The 20,807-nt window shown below is 39.9% G+C and overlaps 1 protein-coding gene and 1 long non-coding RNA gene across 3 annotated transcripts in view; one reads left to right on the top strand and one right to left on the bottom strand.

Annotated features, from left to right (window-relative positions):
- LOC139633983 (uncharacterized) overlaps nt 1–20,807 on the top strand; it is a 65,762-nt gene that overhangs the window by 17,991 nt on the left and 26,964 nt on the right. The window lies entirely within an intron of this gene.
- Nucleotides 1,894–20,759, bottom strand: LOC139634137 (zinc finger protein 516-like). Of its 2 annotated transcripts, XM_071500414.1 has the most exons (5): nt 20,024–20,757; nt 8,975–10,497; nt 6,649–7,983; nt 6,296–6,360; nt 1,894–4,871 (listed from the first exon to the last, which is right to left on the bottom strand). In XM_071500414.1, the coding sequence occupies exons 2-5, from the start codon at nt 10,299–10,301 to the stop codon at nt 4,821–4,823; spliced, it is 2,778 nt and encodes a 925-aa protein (XP_071356515.1). In that variant the 5' UTR covers nt 10,302–10,497; nt 20,024–20,757; the 3' UTR covers nt 1,894–4,820. The 2 variants fall into 2 exon arrangements, with proteins under 2 accessions (XP_071356515.1, XP_071356516.1); XM_071500415.1 differs by lacking the exon at nt 6,296–6,360 and having other exon boundaries at nt 20,024–20,759.

The raw sequence follows: 20,807 nt of genomic DNA, 5'->3' as shown, positions 1-20,807 counted from the left end.
TCTAACAATTCAATTACAGTTTCTGTAATCTTCTCTCCTACATTATGTTAGGGTCACAGGGAATATAGCATAGTAAATTCTTTTCACTTCTCTGTCTTCAAGTGTAACTTTTTAAGCTTTGCCTTTAAGGCTTGGATTAAAGTCAAACTTAATGTCAACTACCATTTTACTTGGCATAACCCAAAACAGATGTGTCCCCTAAACCTGAATTCTAACCTTAAACCACCCAGTTAAAAAATTAATGATCGCCTCCCAAAATAAAGTCACTTTACAATACTGTCCTCACTTGCGATGTCTAAAGCTCAGACTGGCTCTCATAAGGACAGCAGTACAACACACATACAGTCCTGACAGCTGTCACTCCAATCGGCAACCGGTCCGTCTCCTCTCTGCTCGACAACAGCCAGGCGTTTCCCTGTCAGACAACATATGCCACTGCATTTCTCCTGCTCCGAGCTGCCTGACATTATCTACTCTCAGACCCTGTGGCCGGCACCGACTCTCAGCCCTGTTGCTGGTGGCACTGTGAACATGATCTCTGATGTCTCTCAGGCAGCTAACTGATGCTGTCACTGCACCAAGATATAACACAACCCACTGACAAACACATTGTGACAAGGACATACAGGCACACCAGTGTGTACACAGACACACACACATGCACAGTCGCACAAGTGCTCATGCCTTTTCGATGTGCTAGACAACAGCAGCTGAGACTCCAACCTTTATTCAGTATTTATTTTCTCATCCGGGTTTCACCAACCAGATAAGGTCAGCTGCACATATGTTAACAGGAACAAGAAAATATTAGAATTTAAATGCTTTTCTGTGACTTGGTGACTTATGTTGTTTTTCCATATGTTAAACAGTATCCACTAGACACATTTTAAAAAGCTAAAATGCTAAAAGCTGCCTGTGGATTCAGTTTGGTCAAGTTTGAAATTTACCAGATCTGACATCTCAATCACGCCTGCAGGCAGAAAACTGTCTGATGATGGGGGAGAAAGGGCCTCATCCATAATTTGAAGCTCTGTCTTTGTACTATGTCAAATTGTCCACATGGACAGCTTATAGAGGGAGTTTCAAGGCAAATATTTTAATGGGCTAGTGGTTTAAAAAAAAAAAAAAAAAAAAAAAGAAAAAGAAAGAAATATAATGCCATGTAGCAATTATATAGACAGCAAGTAATTTAAGCAAGAGGTGTGGAATTTGTATTAAAGCCAGTCTTGCCTCCTCTATTTCTTGACATTGCCTTCCATCTGCTGGTGGAAGTAGTAAACTGCAGCAAGAATGTCGACATACATTCAGCTCAGACTTTGGGCAAATAATTCTCATCAGCGCTGTAAATAAAGACTCATAACTGTCTCCTTTCTGCTGAAATTATCATAAATGTAAGGTCTCCAACCTTTTCTCTCTCGTGACCCTTTAAAATGAAGGAATGTGAACTTTTAACACAAGTTGCATATACATTTAAAAAAAGTGGTGGCGATTTGCATCAAAGACCGGTTTTCGCCTGCTCAAGCTGGTTTATTTGAGATTTTTGGGAGCCTCAAGATTTAACATTAACCAGTGATTAAGTTTGTTTCAGGAAAAAAAAAGGCAAAAATAAATTTGGAAGCCATATTTTGTAGCTTGATTTTAAATCTGTTTACTAAACAACTCACTGCTCAGATTTACTGCATCCTCCAACGAATGGTTAAGAAGCTATTTAATATCATTTCTATGCATGAAATATTCTACTCATCGAAAAGCTCCAGAGTTTACAGTGCATTATATTTGATGCATTTATGTATTAATCTGAAGGCTGGAGAATGACGGTGTGTGTGTGTGTGTGTGTGTGTGTGTGTGTGTGTGTGTGTGTGTGAGATGAGTGACACAACAGTACTATTAATCAACAATTAACCAACTTTATTTGAATTATTTTACAGACAGATGTATAACTGGTGAAAATAGAAATTCTGATACCAACATCATTACCTATGAAACATGTTTACATAGTCACAAAAACCCAGTGAGAGCTCAGATTTAAGCTTTAGTTATGCAAAAAAGTTCAAGCTTGCATAAAACTTCACTGTCTCTTGGTTTCCTGTGATTCCTCCCCTGCCAAACTGTCTGCAGCAGTGTCTTTACAGACAAATGTTGCACAGTAGACGATTACAGGCTCAATGTCACAGGAAAAAAAACAACTTTTTTTTTTTAATAACATTTTCTGCTGTTACTACAAATATCAAGTACTTCGGAGTGTTCAAATACCACTCTTATCAAACAAAAATACCATTAAATAAAACTATCATTTACAATATTTATCAAAAAAATTCCACACAGATTAAATCAATACTCCAAATAATAAATTATGTATTCTCAAGATCTCCCAAGAATCCATAACTTGATGGCTTTCTGTCAAATGCATAGGCTATTTCTCTATGGGAGATGAATACACTGAATCAGTAGAACTAAAATATAAACATACTAAACAGCAAACAGAAAACACATGAAAACAAGTTCAGAATGAGGTGAATTTCATAAAGTCAAAAACAAATATTCTACAGTCTTTAAAACTGTAGTTTTTCAATAGCTCAACTGGCAGATGTAAGTCGGGGCCACATCAGTAGAAATTATCGCTACAGTTTCTACTTCTAAAAATTACAGCATTAAATTGCTACATCACTAGCACAATGTGAAACAAGTGTAGATGTTTACGCTGTGTTTCTGATTGGAGACATAGAACAAATTCTAGCATTGAGAATAATAAAGCAGGATGCCGCGTTTAATTGCTGACTGGTTATTTTGACACAGACCTGTTTAACAGACTGGCAACAGTGATGGCCACCACTTTAATTGTATTTCTCTAGTTGTCTTACAAAGATTGCCCATTCTGGACCATAAATTTGGCAATAGCCACAGATTTTTGCAATGAATAAATAGAAACATTAAAAAGCATGGTGCCTCCTCCACAGATGCTGTTTGACATGGAAATCGATTTCAAACTGGTCAAAAAAATCAAGTATCCAATCCTACCCAAGTTGTTGCTGATTAGCCATGTGTGGTGCTCTTTGAGGCTGTAAACTAGAACAGAGTAGTTGGTTAACTTGGTCCCTGGCACTGCAGATTGGAGTGGAACACAGCTAGAAGATGGCTGATACACTAACGATGCCCATCAACACTGCACTGATTCCCTTTATGCACTACAACTGAACTGAATTAAAGACAAAGACTATGCTGCGATTTTGGCTAGATGTAAAATTATCAGTCAGAGAGAAAGTTAGAAGCTCATTCTCGTCAGCTGCTGTGCGGTCAGCATAGAGAGGTGTACCTGCAGAGGACAAGCCCAACTTCGCACTTGCTAAGTTGCTAAATGTGTTTCTAGTTGTTTTTAAAAAGTTGTTGAAGAGGTCTGAAAAGTCGGGAAATCTAGTGACAAATCAGCACTGCTTGTTTATACCAATTCATTTTGAAAGAGCAATGACCAATAGGGACACTCCAACACTCGGCCTGCCAACCAATGGTGAAACCTTACTACTTAGTCAGTGACATTCACATTTATAGGGCTGGACCTGCTATTGCCTTCCAGCAAAAAATATGTCATTTGTGTAATAAATGCGAACAAAATAAAATGTACAGATGTATTCAAAATAAGGTGAATAATCATCTGAGTGTTGTTGCGGAGAAATATTCTTGTTTTTTTTTGTTTTTTTTTAAGTTAAGGCCAGTTCACCACACCAGATTATGGGCTGCAGAACTTTGAACGTTCAGTTTGAGTGTGATAGTAGTACAACCAGTGCATCCTTCTAGGCGTGTGGGGGATGATGAGCACTCACAATGTGATAATACCTCGAGACTAGTGTGATAATCTAGCCTCAGTGCTTAAGCCTGGATTCTGGTCAGATTTACCTCTAATTAAGCCGGTACAGTGGGATGATGACTTTGTGCTCTGTTAGTTGAAAACAGTGGAAGAGATCCACTGCTGGTTTTCACCATAACTCAAAAGAAAGTAACTGTGGCTTAGTACTTTTACTTGACCCTGAAAGAACAGACATGAGAACAATTGACCGATGACCTCTGACAAGTCCACCCTCAGGTCAAAATTGAATAATTCTGTGAATAATGACTTAAAACTGAAAAGAGACAACATTTTGCCTGTAATTTACATTTAATTGCCCTGTTGCATATTCTGAATCTGACAATCCTCATCCCAAACCAAAAAACAAGCTTATAGCCTCCATAAAGAACATCAAACTGAAAATGGAAACATACGTAGACAGGTAAAAGTGAAGCAAAACATTCAGGTCATAGCTTATATTTTATAATTCAGAATTTTTTTTTGTAGCATCTTAATTTTTAAGATTGTTATTTCATATTGTGCAGAGCCTTTCTCTAGTTAAAACAAATTTTCACCCCAAAAATAGCAGATTTCTGAGTCTCTTTGAGTAATGTCTTAGTTATCCTTGTAACTGTAGCTCCTCAGTTCATTTCCACCTGGGCTGTTGTCCCGTACAGTGCACAATAAGCCTAAATGATTCTGCCGTATTTCAACAGAACCATATCTTCATGTGTGTTTCCGTAACTACTAGTATCTACATTTAAAAAAAATAAATAAAATAAAATGAAATGAAATGAAATGCATGCCTAACACTTCAAATAAAACAACCATACACTATGACAAAAAAAATCAGAGTCCACCTCATTGCTTTGCATATATTGTGCATTATCCAGTGCCCCTGTCCTTATCAGGAGTTATGGCTGGTTCCTTTTAAAGAACAAGAGGCCTCTGTTCAGCAGTTTGTATCGTGCGAGCTGGATGCCAAAAGGAACATGTTTCCTCACGTTCCTTTATGAATAGAACCTGAGGATGCAGTGGAGCGGCTATTCACCTGCAGGAGACAAGTGTGAGGCATAACAATTAGATATAACAACTTGTTTTTAGCAACATTTGCTAAGTGTTTAAGCCTGCATACTAAGAAAAAATGAATGGATATATTGGGCAATATTGTAAAAGTATCAAGTTTTTATGTTAGTAGCGCTAATGAAATACCATAAGATTAATCAAACCAGTGTTCAGTGTACACACTGTGATAATACCATTACACTACTGTGATAATCTAGCTTCCAGTGATATGATGTTGGCCCTGCCACACTATGATATTTTATGCAGTAGAATTAGTTGACCAACAAGGTCTGCCAATGTAAAGTTGTGCATAAAGAGGTTTCATGTCCCCAAATACTGGAATTACAATGGACAGAGTGGAGCTGGTACCTTTTTAAGATAATGAAAGTTTAAAGACCAGAAGAAATGAGAAACATGGATGATGAAGAAAATACAAAAAAGCTCCTCTAGCAAAAAATAGGATCCCATCATACTGTTTAATAGCACCCACAGTGTTATCCATATTAGTTTTATCTAATTTGTAATTCCTCACCCCTACAGACTGAGATATTGCCCATCTCCTGTGTTTAAAAAGTTGCCCACACATTACTCTAGGGGAAAGAGGAGAAAGCAAGAACAGTTGTAGGTAGCATCAGGGTAGGCCTGACTGACAGGCTGATGACACACCATATGGAGATGCTGGGCGAGTTTTACCCTGAGGGGGACAACAGTGTTTTTTTTATTATTTGTTTGCCTCATCCCTGTCAGCGCCTTTTATGAAAACGAGAAGGAAGAGACAGCCAGGTTGTGGAAGTTGACAGCCAGGCACCGAAACACATGAAAATACGCAGACGCACGTGTGCACAGAAATGACAGACTGTACTCCGACACAGACAGGGTACAGACAAGAGAACAGGCACACACAGTTGGTGAAGACATACTGTGCTCACTTGTGAGGGATGGGACTTTTGTGGTGTTCTTAATTTTAAAAAGTGAAGTGATGGAGCAGGTTTGCAGTTGACTGACTTTACTGGTATATAATTCAATTTAAACTGTAATTAAGGCACAATTTGTGATACAAATGAAATAAAAACATCACCTTACCACCAACCAGTGCTAGAACTGACACTGTGAGTGAGTGTATCTAAAATATTTATATTTCCTTATGGTTGATCACATCAATTATGTTTGTAAACACAGCAGTAAAACAGGCCTATATTTAAATGCTGGTTCTTCATCTATGGATAAACTTCAATTATAAAACTCAATCTATTGTATGGTCAAATAATTAAGCATTTAATTCATTTGCATGATATACTTTTTTGTTGATTCAGGTTTTGGTTTGAAGGATGAGGAGACTTTTCTATTGACTAATCTTTGTATTACATTGAAACTCACATAGTGTCAGTGAATGCCTCAAAGAAAACATACTTGTTTGGAAGCTTCAGAGGAGGAATGGACTTCATTTCCAAAATTCCCATTTAACTGCAACATTGCTGTAGAAATAAAGGTTTTACAAGAGGGTTTTTACATAAATATCACATTCTGCATTTTTTATTAATAGTCAAGACACTTTAGGGTGTGATTCATCCATTGGAAAAACATCACAACATTAACAGTCACTCTAATTGGTAGTGTTAAGTCATATTACTGTTTGACTCTATTTCAGTACATTTAAATTTAAATTTTAGACAAACTTTAGTCAGTGCTGGCCTCAGTCTTGAAATAAGCAGTTCTCTGCATTCACACATAAAATAAAACACAAAATCAAAGTTCCTCCTTACCTTGTGGATCAATCCTTGGGTCGATAAACCCCCAGTGCTGATGGAGAGCAGCCAAGTCATGGGGACTGTAGTTCTTCAGCAAACTCAAAATATCAACGTCCATTGGCATTTCTCCTGTTGACTCATTCTTTCCCTGAGCAAAAAGGAGTGGTTCTAAATATGCTTTGCTTCCATGTAGTCCCCACATGTTCATGGCAGCCCAAAGATCAGGACCCTTAGAACCTGAAGAGGAGTCACATGACTGCCTGCGAGGATGGAGTCTATCTGCAGCTGTGTTAGAGGAACTCCCGCCATGATTCCTGGACAACATAAAACCCAAACCCTCTTGAGGGAAGTTTCCCTCCACAGCAGCTCTGTGGCCTCTGTGTTTGGGGCTACTGGTAGGCTGGAAACTAGAGACACTCTTGTTACGCACAGTACTGCTTGATGAAGTAGCTTGGGTACTGGAGCCTTTACTTCCCCCCTCCACTGCCCGGTTATGTCCACCAGACTTCTTTTGAGGTAGAAGTCCCACCCTCCCACTAGCATATGTCCCATCTGAAGAGCGCGACTCCTTTGACTGATTCTTGGACTTAGGGACACCTGAATGGGTTTTAGACTGAGACTGAGTGCTTGCTGATTGCTTGCTATTGGTACTGCTACTGCTACTGCTACTGCTACTGCTACTGCTGGGGATTGTGAAGCCTGGGGGCTGTGTGCGCTGAGTTCTTGGGGCAAGTAAAGCTGGACAGTCCTTGCCTTCAAGGAATGGCGGAGGCCCTGTGCGTCTCCACTGGGAAGCACCTGCCTTTAAACCTTTGAGATTGTTCGTGCAGGGTGCCCACTTCGGTGCTGTGGAGCTGCTGCCATCCACCCTGTGTGCAACTCGCTGATGGATCCACAGTACTTCGGGGTAGTTGGTAGTGTGGGAGCAGTATGGGCACTGATGTCTCACCAGGCCCTCTGTCTTTATTGGATAAATAACAGTGCTGTCTCCTTCACTTAAAGGTAATGCAGACAGATTGAGAAGACTGCCACTATCATTAGTAGTTTGTCCCTGCCCTTTGACCTCTGTACCATTTGACTTTTCAGTTTTAATGTTTGACTCTGCTGACCCCTGGCCAGGTGGACATGTGTAAGGACTCCAGTATGGCTGACTAAGTAACGCACTCCTGTTTCTGAGGTAGTCCATGTATCTTGAGGCTTTGGAACCACTCTGGCTTATGCTGTCCAAAATGGTGCTGTGTTTGCCGTGGGGCCCCAGGATGTCCTGGTGGTGCTTGTGTAGGTGAGACCTGAGTAGTGAGGCGTCAACAGTGCGGAAATCACAGTGCTCACAGAAGTAGGGTTTTTTATCTATAAGTGAGAGGAGAAGAGTGTACAGACAGATGTGGAATAAAAGTGTTACGTTAGTATGTCTATGTAACATAGAGTCATTAGCAGTGATTTACATAATGCAAGCAAGAAAAACACTGCCAAAAGCTGTCAGGTCAAGTTTCATACTGGAAGCATCCACTCAGGGATAATATGCAAATTCAAGATTTGAAAGGAGAAAACTCAACACAGTCACAACAGACTCACTGTTCTTTATAATTTTAATAACCATAATATCTATTGCATGTTTCCATTCAATTATTTCATTTCAAATTATTTATTTTTTTTGTTGAAAAAGTGGCACTTGCTCTCTGATTACAGCTGCAACTGTGCAAAGATTCTATTGAAATTGTGAGCCTTTAAAACCACCAAAACATTTAACAATTGTTATTTTAATGTACTCATTAGTTAAGTCCAACACAATATTCAACAAAATAGGTACATACACTTTGGAATTAAACTTTATATGTCTTTACAGCCTCTGAGAGAAAACCTTCATGGCAAGCATTTTCAAAATCTTTTTGAATATAAAAAAAAAATGCAATCACAGTTGTAATTCAATTATAAATTCACTAGAGGTCCCCCTTCTCAACAATATAATGGTTAAGTTTAAACTATTTGTCCCGCCTACTATAAAACTGTCTGATGGCCTGGTGGGGTTTATGTTAACTGTATAGCAATATCAGAGAGATACTTTTGGTGTGTTCATATTGAATGCAGTAGTTAAGCCTTATAACAAAATGTCCACAAACATGACCTTTGATGGCTTAATTTAATGAGAGGGACACAATATTCAATATAAATATTCAATATAAATAACTATATATAACTGTCCTCAGCACAAACTAGGTCTGGTAATTGATTCCCAATTTCAAGGAATCTTAACTTCAATTTTGTAAAAAAAAAATAAAAATAAAAAATAAAAAATACAATAGCTCTGACAAAGTAGTGTGTATTTGTGTGTTTGGCTTACCCTCCTGGTCTTGGCTTCTGATGCTGCTGGCCTGTTTAGGTAAGAAGTGTACTTCTTTGACCTTCTTTGTCTGCAGCGCTTCATAAAATGCATGACCAAGTCCGTTCAACAGAATACTATCCTGGGAAATCCTCTTGTCACCACCTTTAATGTGATCTAGGCTGTTTGATGTGCGATCAAGTCCTGTATCACCCTTCTTCTTCTTAATGTTGGAGCTGGAGGTGTCGATTTGCTTCCTCTTCTTCTCCTGCTTCAGAGGCACATACTCGCCCCTCTCCATATCATATGCTACTTCAGCATCAGCTAGTCTCTCCTCCCATCCCAGACATTTCTCTGTGGCCTCCACTAGTCGTCCCCTCGTGGCCAACTGCCACGCTTGGTAACTACAAACTGGATCTAACTCTGGAATTCGCCTGCCCAGGCTCTTTTCTTCAGGTGTATCCCTTGCTCCAACACATACGAGGTTCAGGCTTTCCAAAAACTGCTTCTTAGCAATCTGCGGCTCAGACTCCTCATGGTTTTCCTGTGGTGGATTTTGTGTTTGATTGCGGCTGTGGTTCAGTTTATGTAGCTTTTCGTGTATTCGCAAGGTCTTGCGGTCATAGAAGAAGTTACCGCAGCCAGCACAGAGCTCATAGAGGCACTCTTCATTTATCAGGGATGCTGGGTCCTGGGAAACTTCATTGATTGTGGCAGGTGGCTCATTGCTTTTGCCACCCCGCAACTGGGCTTTGACTCGATGAATGCGCATATGACTTTGAAGGAACCATGCCTGGCGGAAGCGGCGTCCACATATACGGCAACCATGATCCTGGGAGCTCCGGTGCCTTTTCATATGGGATTTTAGGAGTAGTACCTGAGGGAAAGCCTGGCCACAAATGGCGCAGGAAAAAGACCCAGCATCACTGACCTCGATACTGTCTTTACCCTTCACTTTTTTCTTGGCTCCTTTTTTCTTCACCTTCCCATTGACATTATGAGCGTTGTCAGTTGTGCTGATGATTTCAGGAGGGTTGGGGATCTCAGGGTTATCTTTCTGCTCCTGATTTCCATCCCCCTCCTTGTCACTGGCATTATGGCTAAATAGGCCCAGTTTATGGCTTCTGATATGGGCTTTCAAACTGCCCTTCTGAGCCGTCCTATGCTCACAGTATGGACACTTGTACGGCTTCTCTCTTGTGTGTCTTCTCATGTGCTGGGACAGAGAGCTCAGAAGAGGAAAGCTGCGACCACACACCCCACAGGTGTGGCCAGAGCTGGAATCTTCCTCTGTCTTTATATTACCCATCCGTTTTTGTGATACATCCTCCCTCTCTTCTGTCTCCATTACTTTTCCTGGAGCAGTAGTATGTTAAAAACCACAGCTGTGTAATTTAAAAAAAATCTCCAAACTACGCAAAGTTTATGTTCCAGAAGTTAATGAGTTCTCAGAACAGGCATTAAAAACTCACAAAAAAATCACAGCTTTAGTGTCCATCCTTATCGTTGAAGAGATGTCTGTTATCAGGTTGCATGCTGAATACCTGAAAATATAACAAGAAATTGAAATTAGGCTTGTGGTATTTCAGTTGTAATCAAAATTCACATAATAACATATTTTTTTCAGAATAGCAAAATATAATTATAAAAGAATTAAGACCTAAACTGAATATGAAGTGGTTATTTAGGCTTTTGTTTGCTTGTTGCCTTACAAACCCTGAATGTGATGCAGACAACAGGAATTAAGGTTTTACAGTATAGTATATCTGTTACCACCTCCCAAATCAAACAGTCAGGTGATTAGTATTAAAAATTGTCAAACACAACTGCATTTCTTTATATCCTTTTGCTTCTAGATGCACAGAACATTCCCAGAGGTGCAGAGACTGGTCTCTCTATAAATACACTAGCAGTGACAACTGATGCTACTTGCATGTCAGGCAGTTTCATGTAAAATGTGTTAAGAAAATAGTACAAACCCTACACTAGCAGAGTTGGTCCACTGTGGCAATTTGCATCACAGAGATTTTAGAATAACTTTTGTCCCTTCGTGGATGAGAGACGCCTGTCTGCAAATGTGTGTGAGTGCAGGTCAGTGTCTCAACATGCGTGTCTCTGTGTGTCCTTTGGTTTCCTATGTCTAAATTGAGTGTGTGAAGTGAAGCATGAAGAGATGTATTCATTCCTGGCCAACCAGGATGAGCCCTGAGGGGCAGTCCACTCTAATTCACGATCAATAATCCATTATCAACAAACTTCATTTTAGAAACTCGCACACAGACACAAACACACACAGAGCCCTGATTCTGGGGTAAATGCTGACATAAGGTTGTGGGTAAAGGTAACAAGGTACATACTACATTTTACTGTTTAAATAACAGGATACAAATCTTATGGTCACCCATGACAATGTATGTTAAACTTTATCTTTTAATCATTTCTTCCCTCTCTCATATTATTTTTATATAAAAAAGAAACTCCACATTTAAACAGATGTGAAGTTTCATAAATGTGGGGCAGATAATATTAGCAGCCAGGAAGATGAGGTTGACAGAAGAGCCTCTAATATTTTTGCTACATCTGATTAAACCAGAACAAAACCACCCTGAAACAAAATAGGCATTTGTTGTACTCTATATAAGGAGTAGTAACATAGCACACTGTGATGTGGTTAAACATGTTCCTCAGGCAAACACAACTATTTGTTAGACCGTTAATAGTAAGGAAGAAAGTAATCTATGGCATATAGCCAGCCAGGCAGTCAAAAGAAAAACCTGCTATTGTGTTGGCCGCACTAGAACTGTCACATCGCCTCATGTCTGGCCCTTCACCCCTCACTGGGGGGTCGAGAGAGTTATTGTTAAAGCAAAGAGGCCTGGGCCTACATGTCACTGTCCTCGAATACAGAGGCAGGACAAAAGACGACTCTTGTTTGTCTTCGAATGTGAGAAAAAACTAGGTGCACAAACACTAAAAGGGTAGAAAAAAATGAGATTGACTCTGCTATGATTTTCAGGGGATGAGGTTGTCTGTCTAATTATCTGTATCTGCATCCACGGTCGCATCTGTCTGCATGCCTGCCTGCCTGCTTGCGGTCATGTGTGCTGATCCGCTCACGCTGGAATGGGTGCTGTATCTGGAATATGGGAGGAGTTTAGGAGGTTTTTCCGGACATGGCAGGTGTTTGGTAGGCAGACGCCATCAGATTAGTGCATGGGCAATGTGGCACACTGTCTCCAGGAGGGGGAGGATGTGCAAGAGAAACTGGAGGGTGGCAATTAAGGGGTTAAGGTTAAGGCGAATGTAATGAGTTAACACAATGGGGATAAAGTCAGAGAGCTGAGGGCAACAGATGGGAATAAACGGGCCATCAGTATGGAGTTAGCCGCCTCTACAGTATGGGCTTAGGCCTTTGTCAAAGCAGTCTATGTGCTTAGTGTGTGCTATATATTTGCATCTGCAATATCCTACTTTTGCTTTATCATACAACAAATTGCATTTGTGGAATTATGTGTTAGTGGAATGTATGTTTACTCTATATTTGCAGTTTTCCATACAAAAACCTTATATAATAATTTTAATCTTCCTTATTTGTTTATTTATTTTTTCTATGTTCTGTCTTTTCCACCTCTCCTGCTCCCATCCCATAAACACTGAAAGCCCTTTGGAGGATCTGTAAAGTCATGCAGATAGCCAAACATGTTGCTCCAGGGGTTTAACTCGTTTCTTTTAGAATCCCTTGCTCCCTTTTTCGTTCTCTTTTCTTTGGCAGATGAATAGGCATGTCCAGTCAGCTGTCCTCGCATTGATTCATCCTGACGTCCCAACCAGCTCAGCACAAACTCCCTATGGTCAGGGCACTGATGCTAAGAGCCTGTGTGCTGTGCTGTGGTGTGTGTGTGTGTGTGAGTGAGTGTGAGTGTGAGCAAAAATATCCACTGTCAGTGTGTCGTATATGTGTGCACTGCTTGTGTGCCTGGTTGCTGCACCAAAACCGTGGGTGTAATTTCCTGACGGACCAGAAATACAATTTCCCAAATAGCATCAAGCAAGCCAAAATACCTCATTTCTTTTTGTATGAAATAAATGTACACTCATAGCTGATATCTGCAAAATACTGTAATCACAGACTAATAGAATATTTAACAATTTTCAGTAAGTATGTGTTCCCCATGACTGTGTGCATGCATATGTGCCAGTGTGAGTGTGTATGTGCTGAAGTCATCCAAATATTCTCAACAACCAGCAACAAACCTGTGCCAACATACCCCTGACTGGAGATAGCATGTGACTGTCCTTATGCTAGTGTTCAAAGCCATAGTCACTCACTAAGCCTCACCTCGCATCTACTGTTTTGTATCCAATAATCCTGTTAGTTTCCACCAACTGAAAACACAACTGAAGCATAAATCAAAACTAATACACAGACAGAGCTTTTTTTTTGCTGTAAATGCAGACTAAATATAAAGGGCTATTTTCTAAGATTGTTTAAACATGTCCTATGTCTTCATCTTCAAGTCATCCCTCCAGCTCTAAATTTAAAATGTGTCTGCTGTGGGCACTGTCAATGCATTCATGCACAAAATCAAATCAATGCTTTAAAAAAAACTGTTACATAATTTCAGAAAATATGTACCGTATATGTCATAAAAAAAGAACATATATTTAACAGCATATTGAAGGCAAAGTCACCACAAAAATAAAGAGATTAGAATGATTGATAATAATATGGAACATGTTACTGGTTACAGTTAACAGACAATATGAAATTAATTCACTATATAATTCATGCCAAATATTTGTTTTCCCCTTTTGAACCTTATTATCCTGGATTCACTGTAGGGTGCATTTGAAATGAGTGTCCACATATTTTTTTAAGATGCAGTGGTTACTATGACATCCTTAAATTTTGAACCATCTGCTTTTTCAAACCTGTGGCAGCTAGTGAAGCTAAGCATGTAAATATTTGCATTTGAAAGAACAAGATGAAGCACAACAAATAGTGTTTGTTTGGACTGGCAGAAGACCTCTCACAATGTGCTTTTCATTGTAAAATATCCTCTATCCAACGTCTGAAACTCACATCTAGCTCAAGCGTGCTACACAAAAATAACCCTCTGAGCACAAACAACTGGTGTATAAAGTATATGCCTAGTTTGCCTCTGCAGGAGGACACATCTTTTTTTTGAATTAAAGCCAAAGACCACACAGTAGGCCATACTGTACACCTGTACAGAATTACCCATTACCAAAGGAGAGAAACTGGTTTCCTATTGCCTTACTTGTTCCATAACACTTTAGTGTATTCCTGAAAATGCATTCTTTGCTGATTCACTGCTGAGGCAGTTGAAAATTACTCCTACCAGGTGTAGTGGAGTCAATACACACTCCCAGGTGCCTGTTTGAGGTGGCAAGTTTAATGACTGTACAACTGGAGCTAGCATGCTCAACATCATGTCACGTTGTGAACACTCAAGTCTGATGCACCTTACATAGAGCAAAAATAAGCCTCCATTCCATAAACCTGAGCATCCCTTGAAGAATGACTGCAAGGCCATTTCGCCCGAACAACATCCTGTGACCACAGAACAACCACATGAAAGTAGTTGTTCCTCCAATCACGCCAAACAATCTTGGACTCTTTCCCTTGTATAAAACACATTTTGGGCATTTTTCATGTAGACAGTTTGATAAACACAGAATGACTTGTGGATCACTGACACATGATAATATACCTCAACACAGCCTGAGCTATGCACAGTTTGGGCATAATTTAAAGATAGCACTCAATGGCAGCAGGGTTCCTCGAGTGACTTCATTGCATAAAAAAAACAGTGAAGCTGCACACCACTGTGGGCGAACAGCCTAATGTACCTAAGAGATTAGACAGCCATGAGCTCAACAGTCACAAGCACGGACAAACTTGCGCACATTGGATCCCATCCCCCTCCTTGTCCAACTCTCCACTCGGTTACACAACATATACAGGGATTACTCTTCATAGCATGAGATGAGCTGCTCAATGAGTGGTCTTTTATCATGCATGCCTCTTAGTGCAATAAAGCACACACAGGCAACGGATATTGACAAAGAAAAGACTAGAGAGATTCTTGGCAGAGGTTTTATATGAACAGTTACTCTGTAAAACACACAATATATCTCATGCAAGCCTAAATGCAGAGATAAGAAATTTAACTGAACAGTCCCACTGAAAGCAGAAAGGCAAAAATGAAGAGATATGATTTTCTAGAGATATTTGAATGACTGGTAATGGTAAATTTGCCTTCTGTTATTGAGGTTATCTGCTGTGGTAGGTCTGAGGATCCACGATGGACCCACTCTCTTTTCAGTGTGGATTGGCTAGTGTGGGAGACACTGGAGTATAATCTGCTGGCATTAACTTGCTCTCTAAAAAAAGCACTCTCGACAGGGATTAGATTATCATGGCAAGGTCAGCTCAGACTCGCTCTGACTGTCTCCCTTTATGTCTCTCTATCACTCCGCTTTCTGTCCTTCACTTTATCAGTTTTTTTGCCATGGTGTGTTCTTTCTGCTACCTTTGACAGGAACATTTAAACCACCGTCTTTGATTTCACTGGGTCAAACCACCAATGCAATCAACAGAACACCTAACAGATTAACAAAGATTAAATAAACAGCATGTTAAAGAAGAGAGTAAGCAATAGTCATGTTACTCTAGCCGCAGAAAAGTATTTCTATTACAGAATATTTCTACAATAGAACAGAAATACTTCTCACTATTCTCAAACTTGATGTGTGCATAGAATACATGCAGTGTTTGCTGAATTAATTAATTCTCACTTGGGCTGCAATTTATGATTGTCATTATGGACTAATCTGCTGATTCTTTTCTTTTAACCGACTGATTATTTGGTAGTGAGCTCAAATTGATCTTGAAAATTATGTTGTTTAATGATAATGTTTAATTTATCCAACTAACGCTCCAAAATATAAAGATAATCAGTTCACTATAACAAGCAAAAAAGCTGATAGTTCTCAAAAATGAGAAGCTGTAAATAGGGAGTGTTTTTTGCTGGGGAAAATTGCTTAAATGATTAACACTTTATAAAAATAGTTATGCTAGTTATTTTTATGCTGATCCACAATTCAGTTAATCGACTAGTCATTTCATCTCTAAATCTTACTTGGAGTGTTGGTCTGACCTGGAAAATGAGACTTGGAGAGTGCTCTTACAGTCATACTTGATTCATGTTCAGTGAAACAGTTTTAGGATTACAACCCTGAGGTCCCCTTCAGTTTGAGTCTAACTTCAGTTTGTATTGGACCTTGAGCCTTGTACTATTGAACATCACAGATCAACAGAGAAGAATTTGCTAAATTTTACTCTTTTTATCTTGATTAGTTTTATTTATTGTCATGTTACTTAAACTCAACAGAGGACTTAACTGACTGGGGTCTGACATCATAATTAACTATTGTTTGGGGGTCAAAAATAATGTAGTGTAATAATGTACTTGGTACATGATGTTTTAAAATAAAAAATACAATGTCAATAAACCTACAGCAAAACCTTGTGATTACAACCAGTACTTCTAAGTAATTCTGAAACAGACCTATGTTATGGGTTTGTTGTTTTATGATAAGTATTGTTGATCTTTATCAGCATGTCAGATCAAAATTCTCACGTTACGTGTTAGATGGTGATTTGTAATACCAAACAACGTGTGTAATTTCCCATTTCCTGCTATGATCAAGGTAAGGATTGAAGAAGGGTAAGGCGATACCTGCTTAGCGATTTTACCCTGCAGCAAAAGAATGACAGCTGGCAGCAGGGTCTGGATTAGGTTTCCTTAGGGGTATTGCATCTTTTACACCACCGCTTCTTTGGAGTAGAATGGGCCGATAGTAACCTGACTCCCTCAGACCCATCCAATCTCGTCTATCTCTGCCTCAATGGGGCCAAACAGAAGGGATCTGTGAACGCCTTACTCATCCCTCCCATCTTCCATCTGGACATTTTACCAGTGTTTGCACTCCAGTTCCTCCACTGGAGACTTAAAGGGCACGTTCTCTTTTTTTCTCATTCATAACCAACTTCGAATGTTTTCTGTCCATTCAGTACTCACACTAATGGTGCGGTTTGGATATTACCAAAGAAAAACTTCTTCCTGGAATAACTCACCTCATTATATAAATACTTTTAACTAGACTACACTACCCTTCATAAAAACATGCACTACTTGCAATGACAGGGACATTGATAATGATAATGATACAGCAACTATATAAATCTTTTTTCTTTTTTTTTTTGGTTTTTCAAAAGATATATATTTTCAGAAGATAAATTTCAGGAGTGCTTCTATTGCCATCAGTTTACATATAGTCATTTTAAATTTTAAAATCTTTTGGGCCTTAAGGTCCAGGTACCTTGAACAACACACCCCATACAGAGAAAGACAACATGGGAGAGACAGCTAGCATATGTTAACATGAGACTGAATCCACTATGTGGTCCATCTGTATGCTCTGTTGTTAGGTAATAACATCACAAGAGAGGATGCAGACTCAGCAAAAGGTGCACAAGTATGTACACACACTATTTCACAGGCAGATAGCCATATTTTACAGACTTTTGACACTGAAACTTGTCCAGTTATGTTTACATTTACAAGTGTAATGCTCACTGCTTATCTGATATATACAGGATAGTCAACTGCACAGTGACATGGAACCATGTAAAACATATTTTAGCAGTGCTGTGCCAAGTTTTACCTGAAGAGGCACAGCCAGTAACAATAAGATATTTAACAGTTAAACATTTCATGAATATATACAAGTTGAGGGGGGTTTAAAGATTTTAGGGGGCATTGGCAGCAAGTGATTACAAGTATTTGATAAGATAGCAAGTAATAATGTGACAAAGAATGTCGTTATAATAACTGCTGCACTTACTGGCATGTATGTGACTTTTTCAACTGATGACCAAATCATCAACAGCAGCATGAAGGTCATGATTTTTACCTGTTTTTTTACCTCTTTTGATTACCTACTCCTAGTTGGTTTTTCTCCCTTGAGAATCGGTGTACATCTCAGAAATCTGAAGACTTAAAAGCTTAATTTTCATGTGATGGGGTCATTCATTTCCACAACAGATTGTAGCTACTAATGTGGGATATAAGTGTTCCTTTGAAATGAAGACAATTTTATATTGCACAAGAAATATTTTTGTAGTTGGATATCATGATAAACAAGACATAGCTCACTACCTATTGATTATGTTTGCACCCATTTTATTCAGGACACAAACATTCTTGTAGCAGGCCCATATTGGCTGTGGCACTGCCCATTAGATTTTTGTTCCAGATGTGTAGCTGTATTTTTATTTTCATTTGGTTGCGATTAAGAAACAAAAAAAATGTTTCAGCCCTTTGTCACACGAGGGATCTGCCCAAAGTGGAGATGGCCTTTACCCCTCACATCTTCCTGTCTGCTCCGTATGTACCCCTCCCCCCATTCCAGCAACAAGCCCCTGTCCAGACCCCTGTCTCCTGGCCTAATCTAGATGATTAAATCATTTTTCTTTGGCACAAATTTTGTCCCCCTGCTACTCTTGTCTGGTAGTTGTCGCACACCCTCCCCTATTGATCGTCATGCTGAGGAGATTACCCTAATAGCTGGGATTACCTCCCCACATGTTGGTTGACCACATACTGGGGGGGAGGTGGGGAAGAGAGCTGGGGATGGTGCATGTTGTGCATGATGTGCAAGTGTATGGAAGGAGGGTGGGTGGAGGAGTACGAAACAGAAATGTGGGCCCATGTTTGCTTATTGTCTGTGAGTACTTGGACATAAAAGAGCTTTAACCGATTTCATGTCTGATTTCTGTGGGATGTAATTAGACTTCTGGCAGCCAACATAACAATCTCTATCCTTAACAGTGATGATCGGTCATAAGACAACAGCTTTTTATCAGCAGGGCAAACAAACAACACACTGAAGAACTGCATGACACATACTGCATTAGTCCTCTCATGCTTATTAACCCTATACAGCCTCAGTTTAAAGCCCAGTGCTGTTTACTAAAAATGAAACAATTAGTCAATTCACTCAATTGACAGGAACTTAATTGCCAACAATTTTGATAAGTGGCTAATCAGTTCAATGAGTTATCTAGCACAGATGCCAAGCATTCTTTGGTTGCAGCTTATCAGATGTGAGGATTTGCAGCTGTTCTCTAAGGTATAACATTATAAATTAAATATCTTTCGATTTCATACAGTTAGTCAGACAGTATTTTTCACTTTTTCCTGAAGATTTTATGATATTTTATAGACTAACTAATGAATCAGTAATGAAAATTATTGTTAGTTGGAGCCCAACTGTTTACTAATCACCAGTTTTCAGCTACATGCCCTGATACAGATAACTACAGCGATCTGCTGGCCAGCACCGTCCCGTCCACATGTTTCACTACAGCTCAGCTGGACATCTCTGGGTTGGTGGCTGCTGGCTGTGAGGTGTTTTCGTTTACCGTCTCTAAGAGGTCGAATCAGCTAGAAATCGAGATGTTATACCCAGAGACAGGCAGGCAGGCAGGCACAGAGAAAGACTGAAGGCCATTCAGACGGTGCAGAGAAAAGGAATTCCGTTAATCCGCCGCTGATCCGGTACAATGGCAGCCTTGTTGTCTGTCCCGTTTGCGCTCACTTACCACAAGTTTGCGTGCGCTGACAGCGTTCACTGAGAGCCGGTTCACAGCTGTGCCAAACCGCAATAAAGATAATTATAATAGCCCAATAACTGTGGCGTTAAGGAGGAGGAGGAGGAGGAGGGGGAGGGGGGGGGCAAAGCACTGGTAGCAGGCTGCTCCAACACGACACTGAGAGGACACACGACTTGGCCGAGTGTTTTACTATCACGGACATCCACATTACTGGCTCACCGACGGGATGGTGCAGTTAACTTTCGCTCACACAAACTCCCGAAAACAGAGCAGCCTTTACTCATGTAAACACCACAGCATCCTGCCCCGTGTTTGACTCTCTATCTTTTGTTGCTTAACCGTCTTTCAGCTCCACTCCTGCTTACCTCAGAGGGGTTAGGCGGCAGGTCGCTCCTGAAGGAATCCCATCGCAGATAAACAAAAAAAAACACAAACAAAAAAAACAAAAAACAATGGCGGTTCAACAGATAAACACTTGTCGGCAAATCTGGGCGCTGCGTTTCCGTCGTGAATTCATCGCTCGCTTCTCTCCGCAGCGTTAAAACTTCAGTCTTTCAATCACAGCGGTGCACCTGAACCGCAGTCCCGTCCTCCTCCTCCTCCTCCTCCTCCTCCGCCTCCTCCTCCTCCTCCTCCTCCTCCTCGGCAGCAGCCGTCGTTGTTGGGGACATGAGTGACGTTATTAACGTTAATAACAAGCCAGTGCGCGGCTCTGCCCCATTCACTGCAACTGGGCTGAGCTAACATTTAGCTTTGATTAATGCTAGTTTGGTCGGGATCATGTAGTAGCCTCCAAAATATAGGAAAGGATTAAAAAAAAAATGGGCCCCTGGGCATAGATACTGTAAAAGACCCCCCCACCCCCATCCTCACCCACCCTATGTAGGAGCATGGTTGTTTTTTTGTCTCCTTGTGGTTGTTCTGTGTGTCTTTTGAAATAATATTAAAAGGAGGAGGCCTCCATTGTCAATAAATAAATAAATAAATATTAATAATTAATAAACTTTAGTTATATAGTAGGTTACAAAGTTACAAAGCGCTTCACAGAAGTAAAAGAAAAAAATAACAGATAAAATAAATACAAAGTAAAACAAACAGGGATTAAAAACAGAGGGATAAAATAAGGTTAAACAATGCAAAATGTCAATG

The sequence above is a fragment of the Trachinotus anak genome, unplaced genomic scaffold (genome assembly GCF_046630095.1).
Source record: "Trachinotus anak isolate AG129_WGS33_773 ecotype Australia unplaced genomic scaffold, CSIRO_AGI_Tana_v1 ptg000016l, whole genome shotgun sequence".
NCBI classification, from domain to species: domain Eukaryota; kingdom Metazoa; phylum Chordata; class Actinopteri; order Carangiformes; family Carangidae; genus Trachinotus; species Trachinotus anak.
Note: the sequence above shows the minus strand (reverse complement) of the source record. Positions and strands in the feature narration are given on the sequence as shown.